The sequence below is a fragment of the Panthera tigris genome, chromosome D4, assembly GCF_018350195.1.
Source record: "Panthera tigris isolate Pti1 chromosome D4, P.tigris_Pti1_mat1.1, whole genome shotgun sequence".
In the NCBI taxonomy this organism is placed as follows: domain Eukaryota; kingdom Metazoa; phylum Chordata; class Mammalia; order Carnivora; family Felidae; genus Panthera; species Panthera tigris.
The window spans coordinates 49,925,950-49,941,263 of record NC_056672.1 but is presented as its reverse complement, the minus strand read 5'-3'; the positions used below and the strand labels follow the sequence as shown (position 1 = coordinate 49,941,263).

The window sequence follows — 15,314 nt, the reverse complement described above, 5'->3', positions numbered from 1 at the left end:
ATCAGAACAAAAGAAGGAAGGTTTTGAGAAATATTTTATACTGGCCAAGATAACTAATTCCTGACCACAAGACAGGATACATTTTTAGTTACTGTAATGTCTCCCAGATTTATACTATACAAATCTACCTCTTCTAGATTTTCTTTTCAAATGTTTGGGCAATGCTTACAAATTAATCTACTTCTAGTCCAAAAGAGTGAATGTATACTCCAGAGTGGCAATGAACAGTAACAGCCATAAGTGCAACATTTCTTTTAAACTTCATGTTTTTCCTAGCATATACATGTTAGAAAATATTTTTAAAATGCAAAGGTTAAAGTTTTTACTTCTGAATCTTTAGGGATAACTGATATACAAAAAATGTGTTAATATATTTACCTGCAACCCTATATTCCCGAAAATACATCAATATACCCTATTTGAGAAATAAAGCTCAAAGCTAAACATCTCCCTTCTATTCTTACTTTTTCTAGAAGCAAAAATTGACAAGACTGATATATATGCTAAATAAGAATCACATTCCTTGTATCCCCCCCTAGAGATGGTATATTAAAAAAAAATGATGTCATTTGCTGCCATGGACAGATTATACCAACTAAAATGAATCTCAATGGCCACTTATAGTTTATCTCTAGGTTGTTTGAGACATTTTTATCACCCACATGAACAAATACAAATATCATAAAAAGATACTTTAATGTAAAAACTTTTTATTGAACTATTATACTATTTAAAATACACTCTTCAAAGCAGTCACAAAAATTATAGCACTCAAACATTTTAGGTAAAACTCTTCAAGGGTAAGCTATTTTTTTTCAGTCAGCTTGTCCAAAGTTTAGTATCTAGAGGACACTACTACAGAGACTTGCAGTTGGTTCAGACTCAGTTTCTGCTCATGCTATGTAGAGCGTCCACAAGGTTTTTATTGTACTCTGCAATCTGCTTGGTCACAGTCTTCATAATTGACTGGTAATCACTCTCTTGACTCTTGGTTGCTATAACTAATTACATGAGTTAAGGGAGAACACTGATCAACAAAAATAGTGATCTATTTTGGCTTTGGAAGGAACCAATTCATACTGGTATTTTTCTTATTGAAAACTGAAAACAGCACAGAAAAAGCACAATTAGAATATATAGGAAAAATATAGTAGATTAAGATCATTTAAAACCTAAAAGGCCAAGCAAAACTTGTTTCAAAAAAGTACACCTACAGGGGCACCTGGGTGGCTTGGTCAGTTAAGCATCCGACTTCAGCTCAGGTCATGATCTTGCAGTTCATGAGTTTGAGCCCCACATTGGGCTCTGTGCTGACAGCTCAGAGCCTGGAGCCTGCTTTGGAGTCTGTGTCTCCCTCTCTCTCTCTGCCTCTTCCCTGCTCATGTGTGCACACACACTCTCTCTCAAAAATAAACATTAAAAAAAAATATTTAACTCTAAAAAAAAAGTACACTTATACTATAAAAGTTTTTTTATAGTTAATATGTTATGCATCTCAATCTAATTCTGTTCTGAAAACAGCTGAATGTTCAGAAGAACCATGTTCTCTAGAGTACCTCACAATTTCAGAAGTCTTTAGACTTCACTGTATTTCAAAATCGCCTACTTTGTGTTGCATAAAACTAGACGGCTGGACTAAAGTATATTGTGTGTGGGAATCTTCTTTTTTAAAAAAATGTTTATTTATTTATTTTGAGAGAGGGGGAGTGAGAGCACGCAAGGAGGGACAGAGAGAGAGGGAGGGAGGGAGGGAAGGAGGGAGGGAGGGAGGGAGGGAGAGAGAGAGAGAGAGAGAGAGAGAGAGAGAGAGAGAGAATCCCAAGCAGGCTCCATGCTCAGCCCAGAGCCTGATATGGGGCTTGATCTTGTGATCATAACCCGAGCTGAAACCAAGAGTCAGGCGCTTAATGGACCAAGCCACCCAGGCACCCTGGGAGTCTTCTGCTTTTAAACCAAGTTGCCCTATTGTGGGAACAGAGCTCCTGGGGTATTTCATCTGGAGATAAGCTGGGATCCATGCTGCCCTGAGCTAAAGTTCAGCAGTTTCCTAGAGGAGAATCTATACCACCAATGAGTCAGGAGCTATTTTTCCAAGCAGAGATGTCCTTAATGGGTCAAAGAAGGGAACTGAAAATAAGTTTTGGGGAAACGTTTCTTACAACTTCACAACACATGCCCTCAGTAGCTGTTTCCTTCTCCTATATAGTAGCACAAAAAGATAAGTAAGAAGATGGGATATAAGTTCCACCTTAGTAGAAACGTGAGGTTGAATTGCCTGAAACACAAATGAGCTTGAAGGTCAAATTTCTCAGGAGACTATTCGGTTTACCTCCCTCTCCTGCCCGGATATCCAAGGTACAGACATACCCTAATTACTGTAGACTAGAGACTAACTCTTATTCATTTATGACCCACATAGTTTGGCTCAGTGATATTTGATAGATGTATGTTAAATTTCATTTCATTTCAACCTTTAAAGAAATTCCTAGGAAAAAAAATCACCTAGTCAAGTTCATTTGCAGCTTCTTAAAGGATACATTCTTTCATCACAAAATTATTTTGCTCATGGTGTTGCCACTTCCTCTCCAAATTTGTAAGCTAAAAACACAAAATAACAATGTTAAACAGTACCCATATTCAGAACAATTATACACCCTTTTAAGAGGATAAGGAAAAAAACATCCAATTTTAAGTCTTATCAACTCCTTGCATTTTAGTGAGATAAAGCCATGGTACACAAAAAAGAAAATTAGAAAAGATTAAACAACCGTAAATACATTAATAAACACAATGTTGAATTTGACAACAGGTTTTACTCTATATGTTTATTTTAATTGGAAAGCATTTACAATATTTATTATGCCAATGAATGTGCCAACTGAAAGACAATTTATGATTTTTTCCCTTTCCTAAAAGAACTAGAAAGAAAAGAATAGGACATAATGGGAATCTCTCCTTGAAATCTGGAAGTCTAATGCCACAAATGTGATATATATTCTAACACTGTCAAAGGTTCAACTATATAGGAGTAACTTCCTTATTTCCAGGGCTAAATTTCCTGTCCAATTCCACAAGCTGTGATAAGAGCAGAGCTGCAGTGTGAAGATTATAAGAGGGTTGGTAAAAAGCTGGCGCTGTTACAATAATTTCTGCATCAACAGGAAACTAATGTGGATATTATATTGATGGTTGCTTCCTCAGAAGACAATTTTACTGTTATAGAATTAAATTGTTTTTCTGATTTAATTAACCTTGTAACTCTGGGTTATGGTCTTTCTTTTTTAAGATGCACATAGTACTTTTCCTAAGCAAAAGACTGTCTGAAAAATGAAACATTAAAATAACATTGTGCATGGACATTTCTAAGAGGTAATGATCATTTTTAAGAATCTGATAACTGAAGCAGCATTAATATTTGTTTCTACTCTCATGTTAAAATTATTTTAAGGGCATATGTTCAGTCTTAAGGTAGCATCCATCTCATTGTTTCTTCTAAAGAGATAAATCTAAATATTATGATAAATCCTAATTAATTGTATAAACTGTATGTGCCATGAGTTAACACTATTAAATCAGATATAGCTCCCCAGCTGGGAACTCAAAGTTAAGATGAACTTAAGGAAGCAGTCAGCATTTTTGGCAATAAATCTCTAATAACCTTTTGCAAAGTCAAGTACCAAACTTTTCCTCTTTGTTTCATACAAAGAGGTGGCCTTCTTAGAATGCAGCAGACCTCTTAAGTGGTAAATGAATAATGCTATAAAAGCAACACTATGTGAAGGTCAACTTCCTTCTATATTATACATGTGTATTTAGTGACTCGCCTTTAAACCTCCGAGGATATCTTGAAGCATTAATCTTTTTTTTCCCTACAACTTAATTAAACAGTCTGTTGTGTGTTCTTTATATATTCTGGATATTAACCCCTTATCAGATATATGATTTGCAAATATATTCTCCCATTCTGTAAGTTGTTTTCATTTTGATTGTTTCTTTTGCTGTGATTTTTAGTTCGATTAGGCATACATATTTATTTTTGCCTTTGTTACTTCAACTTTTGGTATCATAACCAAAACACTGCTACCAAGACTCATGTCAAGGAGCTTTAAAAAAATTTTTTTTAATGTTTATTTATTTTTGAGAGACAGAGAGAGCAAGCAGGGGAGGGACAGAGAGAGAGGAGAAAACAAAATCTGAAGCAGGCTCCAGGCTCCGAGCTGTCAGCACAGAACCCAACATGGGACTCAAACTCATGGACCACGAGATCATGACCTGAGCTGAAGCTGGACGCTTAACCGACTGAGCCACCCAGGCGCCCCATGAGAGCTTTATCCCTATGTTTTCTACTAAGAGTTTTATAGTTTGTTTCAGTATGAATATTGTTTAAATGATATCAAGTAAATAATAGCCATTCCTCAAAAAAGTCTGTTATGAAAATTATTTATAGGTGTCAAAAAAGTTTTCAAGAAAACAGTTGTGAAAGATAATGGGACCAGATTTTATGTGATCAGTAGGGATTCTCAAAAAGCAACAAATAATACAGAGAAGGACTGTAAATTGTGAGTTATGTTATGAATTCCTGTTACCAGTATATGGTGTTAAGTATATGATTAGTACTTGATGTGGGAATAAACAAGGTAGCCACTGACTGGGTCTAAGAAATTGTGTTTGTCAGGTGTTTTCCTCCTTAAGTATATCAATATTTTTTCCTAAGAACCATTTAAGACAATAGCCTCATAAACTTTTTCTTGCATTTCTTCAGCATCCATCCCCACTCTAAACAGCCTAGGATAACTGTGCCACTTACAAATCTATATCTAGACCTGTACATCATGAAGTAGAGACACAATAACTGATAAATTTGAGTAAAAAAATTAGTGATTTCTAAGCTTTTAGTTGTGGCAAACTCTGATGAGACTCCACCCCTTTCAAAAAGAATATAAGGTATATCTTTGTCTTTAAAATGGTAAATCCATATATAGCTGTCATAAAAAATCATCAAAAAAAGATCTTGAAATATTTAAGTGAGAAAATTAATGTTTAAAGACTATATGCATAGAATTTGATTTTTGGAAAAACAATATAAAATGGGTATAGAACTGCACAGGAAAAAGTTTACAAAGATATTATACCAAAATATTAACAGTGATTGCCTATCATGATCATATTACCAAATAAAGAAAAGAATAATTTTTCATGCATTTAGTGTCAATAAATCATAGTTACAAATTCCTAATGTGTGTATACTAATTAGACATGAGAATGATCAATCCCTATCAGACCATAATTACTGATTTTGTACACATCACACATGCTTCATTTAAGCCTCCAACAAATACTTTTTGAACACCTATTATGTGCAAACCCCTGGCACAGTGTAAGAAGAAAGTGAATGAGACAGAAATCATCTCTATCCTCTCAGACAGGGCACTTAATCTAAAAAACTTCTGACAGTGTTCAGGTAACTCTGTCAGTAGGATGAATGATATGAAAAGGGGGCTTGTCTATGCATCCTGTGTAAATAATCAGAAATGTAAATCAAGTAGTTCAAGTACAGGACTGATTTTTACAGCATTAAACAGTTTTAAAACTAAAAATAACTAAATGTGCAACAATATGGAACTGCTTCCGAAAATTATATCCATGAAGTCAAATATCATATAGAATCGTATTTTTTAAAAATCTACTGACAAGGGAAAGTGCTTATTAGAAACAAGTTTCTAAATAATATGTACCATATGATACCATTTCTTTAAATATATAGAAATACACATATACTTATGTGTACGTATAAAGTGTGTGTACATATAACATACACACAGAGACTAGAAGGACCTACACAAAAAGGACAAGAATTATTTCTTCTGTGAGATATTAGTCATTAAGGTTTATTTTCTTTATTTGTGGTTTTTATGATTTAGCAAAGTTTCTCCATTCAAAATGCTTGAGTTTTGAAATTTTTAAAAGCTATTATCATAACAGCTATGCCTAGAACAGGGCCTAGAACAGAGTGCCCTTCAATATAGGCTTATAGAAGAAGAGCAAAAGTAAATTCACTTCTGAGTGGAGACTGTACACAGTCTGGCTATCTTCAAAACCAGAAAGTCTGGAAGATAAACAAAACAACTTAAAGAAAAAATTGTTTTGGGGTGGAAATATAGATTAAGAACATGGGACAGACAGTTTAAAAACAGAAATAAACTTCAGTCTTTTTTTTCTTTTTACCTGAGAATGTGTCTCATTTTCTTGCAATTGTGTTTTTAGCGTCTCATACTCTACATTTAGCTTCTCCGTTATTTTCTTAAAGGCATTTCTACGGGTTGTTAATACTGTTCTCTCCTGATGTAATTTCTAGATAGATCCAAATGGAAGTAAATAATAGACTTCAGTGAATATCTAGTAAGCCTATGTAAATTATTTCCTACTTAAATAATTTCAGTGATAGTCTGGTTAAATTCTACCAAGATTATAATTACTCTAAAACTTGTTTGTAAAATTACCTTTTGAGTTATAATAAGTGAAATCAGTATTAACTGTATTAAGGCTGCTATATATATGTTCTTATCCAACCAAATTTAATTTAATTTAAATAATTTATTTTAATGTAAATAGCAAAGAAAAGCCACTAATAATAAAGTCTTAAGTAGGGAAATATCATAATCAGACCTGCATTTAACAAAGTTCATATCTGTTGAAATGCTCTATCCCTCGCTTTTGCCTTTTGTTTAAAACTTGTATCTCTCTAAATTCCTACTACATATGTAAACATCTTTATTTTTTTCTTAGCTTATATATCAAATAATCAACTGAAAATAGTAAATTCTATAAACTACATACACATTAATTTGTTAAAAAAAACATTTGTATCATAATTCTGTAAGACTGTCACCATTTACCTTTTTCTTTTCTTCACCTGATGATTTTAAAGCTGGCAAATCATTATATGTTTCCAAATCAGCTGTCATTTGCTTAATTTTGCTTTTCAGAGAATGCTGTTCCTCAGTCATCTTACTTTCCAGAAGCTCCATTTTCTGTAGATCCAACTGTAGACGCTGACTATCTGAAACATAAAAAAATTCAAAACCATAGTCAAAACTTTATTCCTTTCACAAAGACAAATAAAATGCAACCATTAAAAATCATGTTTTACAGAGTACCTGCAAAAGAAACGTGTTTCATTACAACCAACGAGACAATACAAAGATAAATTACAAAGAAAAAAAATATTCTTCCTCCAGGTAACCAACATAACCTGATATATACAACATACTTGTCTCCATTCTCACACAAACATTCAAGAACACACAGGTTTTTTTTTCTTACTTAATAATATAACATATATTATGAGACCCATTATTTTTAATACGGGCATGAAAGCAAATTAGGAAACATTATATATTTATATACATATATATGTAGCAAAATTTTGTACCTACATATACAGTCAATTCTCATTACTTATGGTAGTTATATTCCATAAAGTTACTATAAATACTAGGTTAGCAAATACTAAATCATTTGCTCCCATGGGTGATACAGGGTTAGGTTCCTGAGAGCCCCTGGTCACAATATTTTCATCCATCAACTAATACATAACCTTGTTTTGTGTGTGTTTCTGTTTAAACATACCTTATTTAATATATAACGAATTCAAGGCCAACTTATACCTGAACAAAGCTAACCTAACTCACATATTCTCTGTAAGGCACATTGCCTTACAATATTCTTAGGAATAGTGGGCTTAGAACACGAACCAACACTTCAGCATTGTGCTTGGGAGCCATATTATACAGGAGAATCACCAACAAAAAGTATAAAACTGTGGCAAAAAGTGGCACCAAATATGCCACAAAAAGGATACTTGTTCACAGTATGAGGATTAAAACAAGAAGGCAGCGTGTTGCCTTATTTGACCTCCACTGAAAAATGTATGTCAGGCAATACAAATTTTTCCTGACTTTGCACATGTCCACAAATGATCATTAAAGTGCTACAAGTATTAATTTTGGGGTACAAATTAATTATGGTAAGTAATTTCACAAATACAGAATCATGAATGAGGACTGACTATAAATATATGTGTGTTTAAGAGGGAGTGTGTGTCTCATTCTTTATTGCAAAAGTATTGAGCATCTACTATGTGCTAGGTGCTAAGAATAATATGGAGATCAACAGAGACATTGATTTTGCTCAAGGAGCTATATTCTAGAGGTAGAACCAGGATATTAAAGTAAGCATTTACAATAAGTTAGACAACTACCATGAAAAGAGTAATACAGAGTGCCATAAGAGCATATGGGACTAAGAGAACTCTCTAAATATATGCCTTTTAACTGAGTGAAGCCTTAAGGATTAGGAATCCACCAAACCAAGAAGTGAATGTGCTCCAGGCAACACAACCAATATATGCCAAGTTTAGAGGTGAGAAAGCGAGGTACACCTAAGCAAATAATAAAAGTTAAGTATGATTAGGACCCAAAGTTCAAAGTGGGAAGAATTTCAGTTCATGAAGGGCTTTATAAATGAAAAAAGGGAATTGAAACTTTATCCAATATGGCCCTTTGTAGCAACGTGGATGGAACTGGAGAGTGTGATGCTAAGTGAAATAAGCTATACAGAGAAAGACAGATATCATATGTTTTCACTCTTATGTGGATCCTGAGAAACTTAACAGAAACCCATGGGGGAGGGGAAGGGGGAAAAAAAAAGAGGTTAGAGTGGCAGAGAGCCAAAGCATAAGAGACTCTTAAAAACTGAGAACAAACTGAGGGTTGATGGGGGGTGGGAGGGAGGGGAGGGTGGGTGATGGGTATTGAGGAGGGCACCTTTTGGGATGAGCACTGGGTGTTGTATGGAAACCAATTTGACAATAAATTTCATATATTGAAAAAAAATTTAAAAAATAAAAACAGTAAAAAAAAAAAAAAAAAAAGAAACTTTATCCAAAGGGCAATGGTAAGTAATCGATGAATTTCAAATCAAATTGTGGCATAATTAAATTTCAGAAAGTTCACTCTGGTTTCAATGTGGACAATTAATTAGAAAAACATTACTAACATACAGAAGGACCAGTTAAATGTTGATTCAGTGATCTACATAAGAAATCTTAGACTGGTGTTAACACTTTGGGGATTTTTTTTTCATTAAGCAATATTTATTAAGTGCTTTCTGTGTGCCAGGCAAACTTCTAGGCAGAGGGGATACAGCAATGAATAAAGCATATGAAAATCCCTATCCTTATAGAACCTATATTCCAGTAAAAGACAACTATATATATGAAATCTAAAGTTATGTCACATGGAAGTAAATGAGGAAAAAATACAGGGGAGATGTGGAGGGACTCAAGAGATATTAGGGATTTGGGGTTAACAAAACAGGCAATTGACTGGATACAGTGGTTGAGCAAGAGGAGTCAATGCAGAGTTCCATTTCTAACTTAAAGGTAAAGGAGTTGATGGTTGGGGAGGCAGATGGAAGTCTAAACTTTTGTTTGTAGGAGGGAATGAAATGAAGGGTTCAAGTCAACTTAGGATATGTTGTGCGAGTTACCTCAGAAACACCTAAATAGTAAACAGGACATGTATAGATATATGCGGGCGTCTAAAGCCCTGAGAGAAATTTGAAGATAACTATTTTGAAATCATCCACATAGCACTTGAAACTATGGGTGTAGTTGAAATCATCAAGGGAAAAGGATTCATGACAGAACCTATTTTTAAAAGAATAAATTGACATGAGGGAGCCTATAAAGGAGAATAAGAAATGACCAAAGAAGTAAAAGAAAAATGAAACCATGGTGAAAAGACATTTCAAGACTAAAGGAGTGGTTTGTAATGCAGAATACTATTTAGAGATTAAAAAAAAAAAAAAAGACTGCAAAATACAAGTTGTACTAACTGGACAGGAAAACCTTGATGTATTTCCTGAGAATAGATTTCATAGAAAGAAAAAAAATGGGACCAAGAGTGAGAGGAAGGTTTTGAAAACTTTGGCAGTGAAACCTCAGAAAGGGAGGGATGAGAGCTGGGCAGAGAATACTTGGGAGAGGTTTCTTTTTTGCCAAGATGAAATATTTGAAGAAGACTGAAGAAGATATTGGCAAATGACATATCTGATAAAGGGTTAGTATCCAAAATATATAAAGAACTGATACAAGTCAACACCAAAAGACCCCAAATAATCCAATTAAAGATGGGGAGAAGACATTAACAGACATTTTTTGAAAGAAGACATACAGATGGTCAATAGGCAAAAGACGCTCAACATCACTCATCATCAGGGAAATGCAAAAACTACCATGAGATATCACCTCACAGCTGTCAGAATGGCTAAAATAAATATAGAAGAAACAACAAGTATTGGCAAGAACGTGGAGAAAAAGGGACCCTTGTGCACTATGGTTGGGAATGCAAACTGGCGCCGCCACTATGGAAAACAGTATGGAGGTTCATCAAAAAGTTAAAAATAGAACTTCCCTATGATCCAGTAATCGCACTACTGGGTATTTATCCAAAAAATACAAAACCACTAATTCAAAGGGATACATGCACCCTTCTCTATGTTTACTGCAGCATTATTTATAACAGCCAAATTATGGAATCAACCCAAGTGTCCACTGATAGATGAATGGATAAAGAAGATATGGCATATATATGTATATATGTATATATATACACACACACACACACACTCACACACACACACACACACAATGTAATATTATTCAGTTATAAAAACGAATGGAATCTTGCCATTTGCAATGACATGGATGGAGCTAGAGAGCATATATACTAAGTGAAATAAGTTAGTCAGAGAAAGATAAATACATTATGATTTCACTTATATGGGCAATTTAGGAAACAAAATAAATGAGCAAGGGGAAAAGAGGAAAGAGAGAGAGAGAGAGAGAGAGACAAAAAGAGAGAGAAATAAAAAAACAGACTCTTTCTTAGCTATAGAGAATAAACTGATGGTTACTAGAGGGCAAGTGGGTAGGGGGATGGGTGAAACAGATGATGGGGATTAAAGAGTGCACTTAACCATGAGTGCTGAGTAATGCACAGAATTGTTGAATCACTAAATCGTACACCTGAAATTCATATAACACTGTGTGTTAACTATACTGGGATTAAAATTAAAAACTATTAAAAAGAAAAGAAAAAAGACTGGAAAGATAAATACCAACATTTGGAAAGATAAATACCAACATTTTAATAGTCATAAATATTTGAGAGTGGGAATTTAATATTTAAAAAGTTTTTATTTATGCTTTTCTGTATCTCCAAAATTCTCTGTAATGAATACAAATTACAATAAGAAGGGAATGTTTAAAAAATACTGGTTTTTTTTATTTTTTAATGTTTATTTATTAAAAAAAATTTTTTTAACGTTTATTTATTTTTGAGAGAGACAGAGTGCGAGCAGGGGAGGGGCAGAGAGAGAGGGAGACACAGAATCTGAAGCATGCTCCAAGCTCTGAGCTCTCAGCACAGAGCTTGATGCAGGGCTTGAACTCAAGAACCATGAGATCATGACCTGAGCCGAAGTCGGATGCCCAACCGAGCCACCCAGATGCCCCAATGTTTATTTATTTTTGAGAGTGAGTGAGAGAGAGAGAGAGAGAGAGAGAGAGAGCGCCCGTGCATGCACACGAGTGGGGAGGGGCAGAGTAAGAGGGAGATACAGAATCTGAAATAGGCTCCAGGCTCTGAGCTGTCAGCACAGAGCCTGACGTGGGGCTTGAACCCACAGACTGTGAGATCATGACCTGAGCTGAAGTCAGATGCTTAACCAACTGGGCCACCCAGGCAGCTCCAAAAATATTTTGTTCTCAACAGAATTCTATAATATCTACCTTCTCTATTTCAGAGACTTTTAAATATTGTGGTTCTGAATTTAAAAGTCCTTTTTCAATGTGAGAGAAAGGTATGGTGGGAGCCAATATTACTGAGTACCTGAAATGTGCCTGACTTTATATGTTATCTCTTCTACTTCATAACAGCCTTAGGAGGTATGCTATGAGGAAACTGAAGCTTAGAAAGGTATTTTGTCCAAGGTCACACAACCAGTCAGGCTTTGGCGCTGAGTGATATTATTATCATGTTTACGAAAGGTTCATATTTAAGACAGCAAATGTTACTTAATGATCCAAAAAGATGCCTCAATGAGGAACAGTGAGCTATGAAAAGAGGAACATAACATTTGCTCAGTTTTGCTATTCAGGCTTCCCCAGACATCATTCTTTGTTTTACTTTTCTTATAGCTATCAAAGTAAAACATGAGGGGCGCCTGGGTGGCTCAGTCGGTTAAGCGTCCGGCTTCAGCTCAGGTCACAATCTCACGGTCCGTGAGTTCGAGCCCCGCGTCAGGCTCTGGGCTGATGGCTCAGAGCCTGGAGCCTGCTTCCAATTCTGTGTCTCCCTCTCTCTCTGTCCCTCCCCCGTTCATGCTCTGTCTCTCTCGGTCTCAAAAATAAATAAACGTTAAAAAAAAAAATTTAAAAAAAAAGCAGCAAAGTAAAACATGATTAGAGCAAATTCAAAAATGGATACTAAAATGGAACTGCATTGGGTAGTATTGACATTTTAACAATATTTATTCTTCCAATCCATGAGCATGGAATGTTTTTCCATGTCTTTATATCTTCTTCAATTTCCTTCATAAGCTTTCTATAGTTTTCAGCATACAGATCTTTTACATCTTTGTTTAGATTTATTCCTAGGTATTTTATGCTTCTTGGTGCAATTGCGAATGGGATCAGTTTCTTTATTTGTCTTTCTGTTGCTTCATTATTAGTGTATGAGAATGCAACTGATTTCTGTACATTGATTTTGTATCCTGTGACTTTGCTGAATTCATGTATCAGTTCTAGCAGACTTTTGGTGGAGTCTATCGGGTTTTCCATGTATACCATGTCATCTGCAAAAAATGAAAGCTTAACTTCATCTTTGCCAATTATGATGCCTTTGATTTCCTTTTGTTGTCTGATTGCTGATGCGAGAACTTCCAACACTATGTTAAACAACAGCGGTGAGAGTGGACATCCCTGTCGTGTTCCTGATCTCAGGGAAAAAGCTCTCAGTTTTTCCCCATTGAGGATGATATTAGCTGTGGGCTTTTCACAAATGGCTTTTATGATGTTTATGTATGTTCCTTCTATCCCGACTTTCTCGAGCATTTTTATTAAGAAAGAATGCTGAATTTTGTCAAATGCTTTTACTGCATTGATTGACAGGATCATATGGTTCTTATCTTTTCTTTTCTTAATGTGATGTATCACATTGATTTGCAAATGTTGAACCAGCCCTGCATCCCAGGAATGAATCCCACTTGATCATGGTGAATAATTCTTTTTATATGCTGTTGAATTCAATTTGCTAGTATCTTATTGAGAATTTTTGCATCCATATTCATCAGGGATATTGGCCTGTAGTTCTCTTTTTTACTGGGTCTCTGTCTGGTTTAGGAATCTGGTTAGTAATGCTGGCTTCATAGAATGAGTCTAGAAGTTATCCTTCCCTTTCTATTTTTTGGAATAGCTTGAGAAGGATAGGTATTATCTCTGCTTTAAATGCCTGGTAGAATTCCCCTGGGAAGCCATCTGGTCCTGGACTCTTATTTGTTGGGAGATTTTTGATAACTGATTCAACTTCTTTGCTGGTTATGGGTCTGTTCAAGATTTCTATTTCTTCCTGTTTGAGTTTTGGAAGTGTGTGGGTGTTTAGGAATTTGTCCATTTCTTCCAGGTTGTCCAGTTTGATGGCATATAATTTTTCATAGTATTCCCTGATAATTGCTTGTATTTCTGAGGGACTGGTTGTAATAATTCCATTTTAATTCATGATTTTATCTGTTTGGATCATCTCCCTTTTCTTTTTGAGAAGCCTGGCTAGAGGTTTATCAATTTTGTTTATTTTTTCAAAAAACCAACTCTTGGTTTCATTGATCTGCTCTACAGTTTTTTAGATTCTATATTGTTTACTTCTGCTCTGATCTTTATTATTTCTCTTCTTCTTCTGGGTTTGGGATGTCTTTGCTGTTCTGCTTCTATTTCCTTTAGGTGTGCTGTTAGATTTTGTATTTGGGATTTTTCTTGTTTCTTGAGATAGGCCTGGATTGCAATGTATTTTCCTCTCAGGACTGCCTTCGCTGCATCCCAAAGTGTTTGGATTGTTGTATTTTCGTTTTCGTTTGTTTCCATATATTTTTTAATTTCTTCTCTAATTGCCTGGTTGACCCATTCATTCTTTAGTAGGGTGTTCTTTAACCTTCATGCTTTTGGAGGTTTTCTAGACTTTTTCTTGTGGTAGATTTCAAGCTTCATCGCATTGTGGTCTGAAAGTATGCATGGTATGATCTCAATTCTTGTATACTTATGAAGGGCTGTTTTTGTGACCCAGTATGTGATCTATCTTGGAGAAGGTTCCATGTGCACTCAAGAAGAAAGTGTATTCTGTTGCTTTGGCAAATGGATAAAGAAATTGTGGTTTATATACACAATGGAATACTACGTGGCAATGAGAAAGAATGAAATACGGTCTTTTGTAGCAACATGGATGGAAATGGAGAGTGTTATGCTAAGTGAAATAAGTCATACAGAGAAGGACAGATTCCATATGTTTTCACTCCTATGTGGATCCCAAGAAACTTAAGAGAAGACCATGGGGGAGGGGAAGGGAAAAAAAATGTTTAGAGAGGGAGGGAACCAAAACATAAGAGACTCCTAAAAACTGAGAACAAAACTGAGGGTTTATGGGAGGTGGGAAGGAGGGATGGGTGGGTGATGGGTATTGAGGAGGGCACCTCTTGGGATGAGCACTGGGTGTTGTATGGAAACCAATTCGACAATAAATTCCATTAAAAAAAAAAAAAGACAAAGACCTTCTGATTTGAAAAAATAAAAAAATAAAATGAACTGCAATACATAATATGCACATCAAATGAAGATATCTGAATTCAAACCTAGCTAAGCTAGTTTCCTCTCTCCTGTGTTCCCAGGGTATGATAATAATCCTAAACATCCTGCAGTTACTTGTTTGTAGATAGAGGCATACATAGTGATATACTTTCACCTTTGAACATTTAGCTTTCACTCTACCTCTATTACAAGGTAGAATATGAATAGCCTCAGAAAAATATGGTGGTATTTCAGAGTATTAAAAGCCAAATGTGAACATATTCCATTTATTACTTAGAGACTTAGGGGTGAAAGATTTTTATAATAAAACAAGATAAAATTTAATCTTAGAGTGGGATGTATTATTCCCTCTATGTATATATTATTTTTCTCTGGCACCTTCATTGTTTTTCCTTTA

At 35.0% G+C, this 15,314-nt stretch overlaps 1 protein-coding gene across 3 annotated transcripts in view; it reads right to left on the bottom strand.

Annotated features, from left to right (window-relative positions):
- Positions 1–693: 693 nt before the first annotated feature.
- IFT74 (intraflagellar transport 74) overlaps positions 694–15,314 on the bottom strand; it is an 88,614-nt gene continuing 73,993 nt past the window's right edge. For 2 of the 3 annotated variants that reach the window (XM_015544923.2, XM_042964706.1), the window contains exons 17-20: positions 6,897–7,060; positions 6,226–6,351; positions 2,538–2,598; positions 694–1,001 (exon numbers count right to left, since the gene is read on the bottom strand). In XM_015544923.2, coding sequence (XP_015400409.1) covers positions 883–1,001; positions 2,538–2,598; positions 6,226–6,351; positions 6,897–7,060 — 470 coding nt within the window. In that variant the 3' untranslated portion in view covers positions 694–882. The remainder of the gene's footprint in view (positions 1,002–2,537; positions 2,599–6,225; positions 6,352–6,896; positions 7,061–15,314) is intronic. The other variant, XM_042964707.1, reaches the window with a different exon arrangement.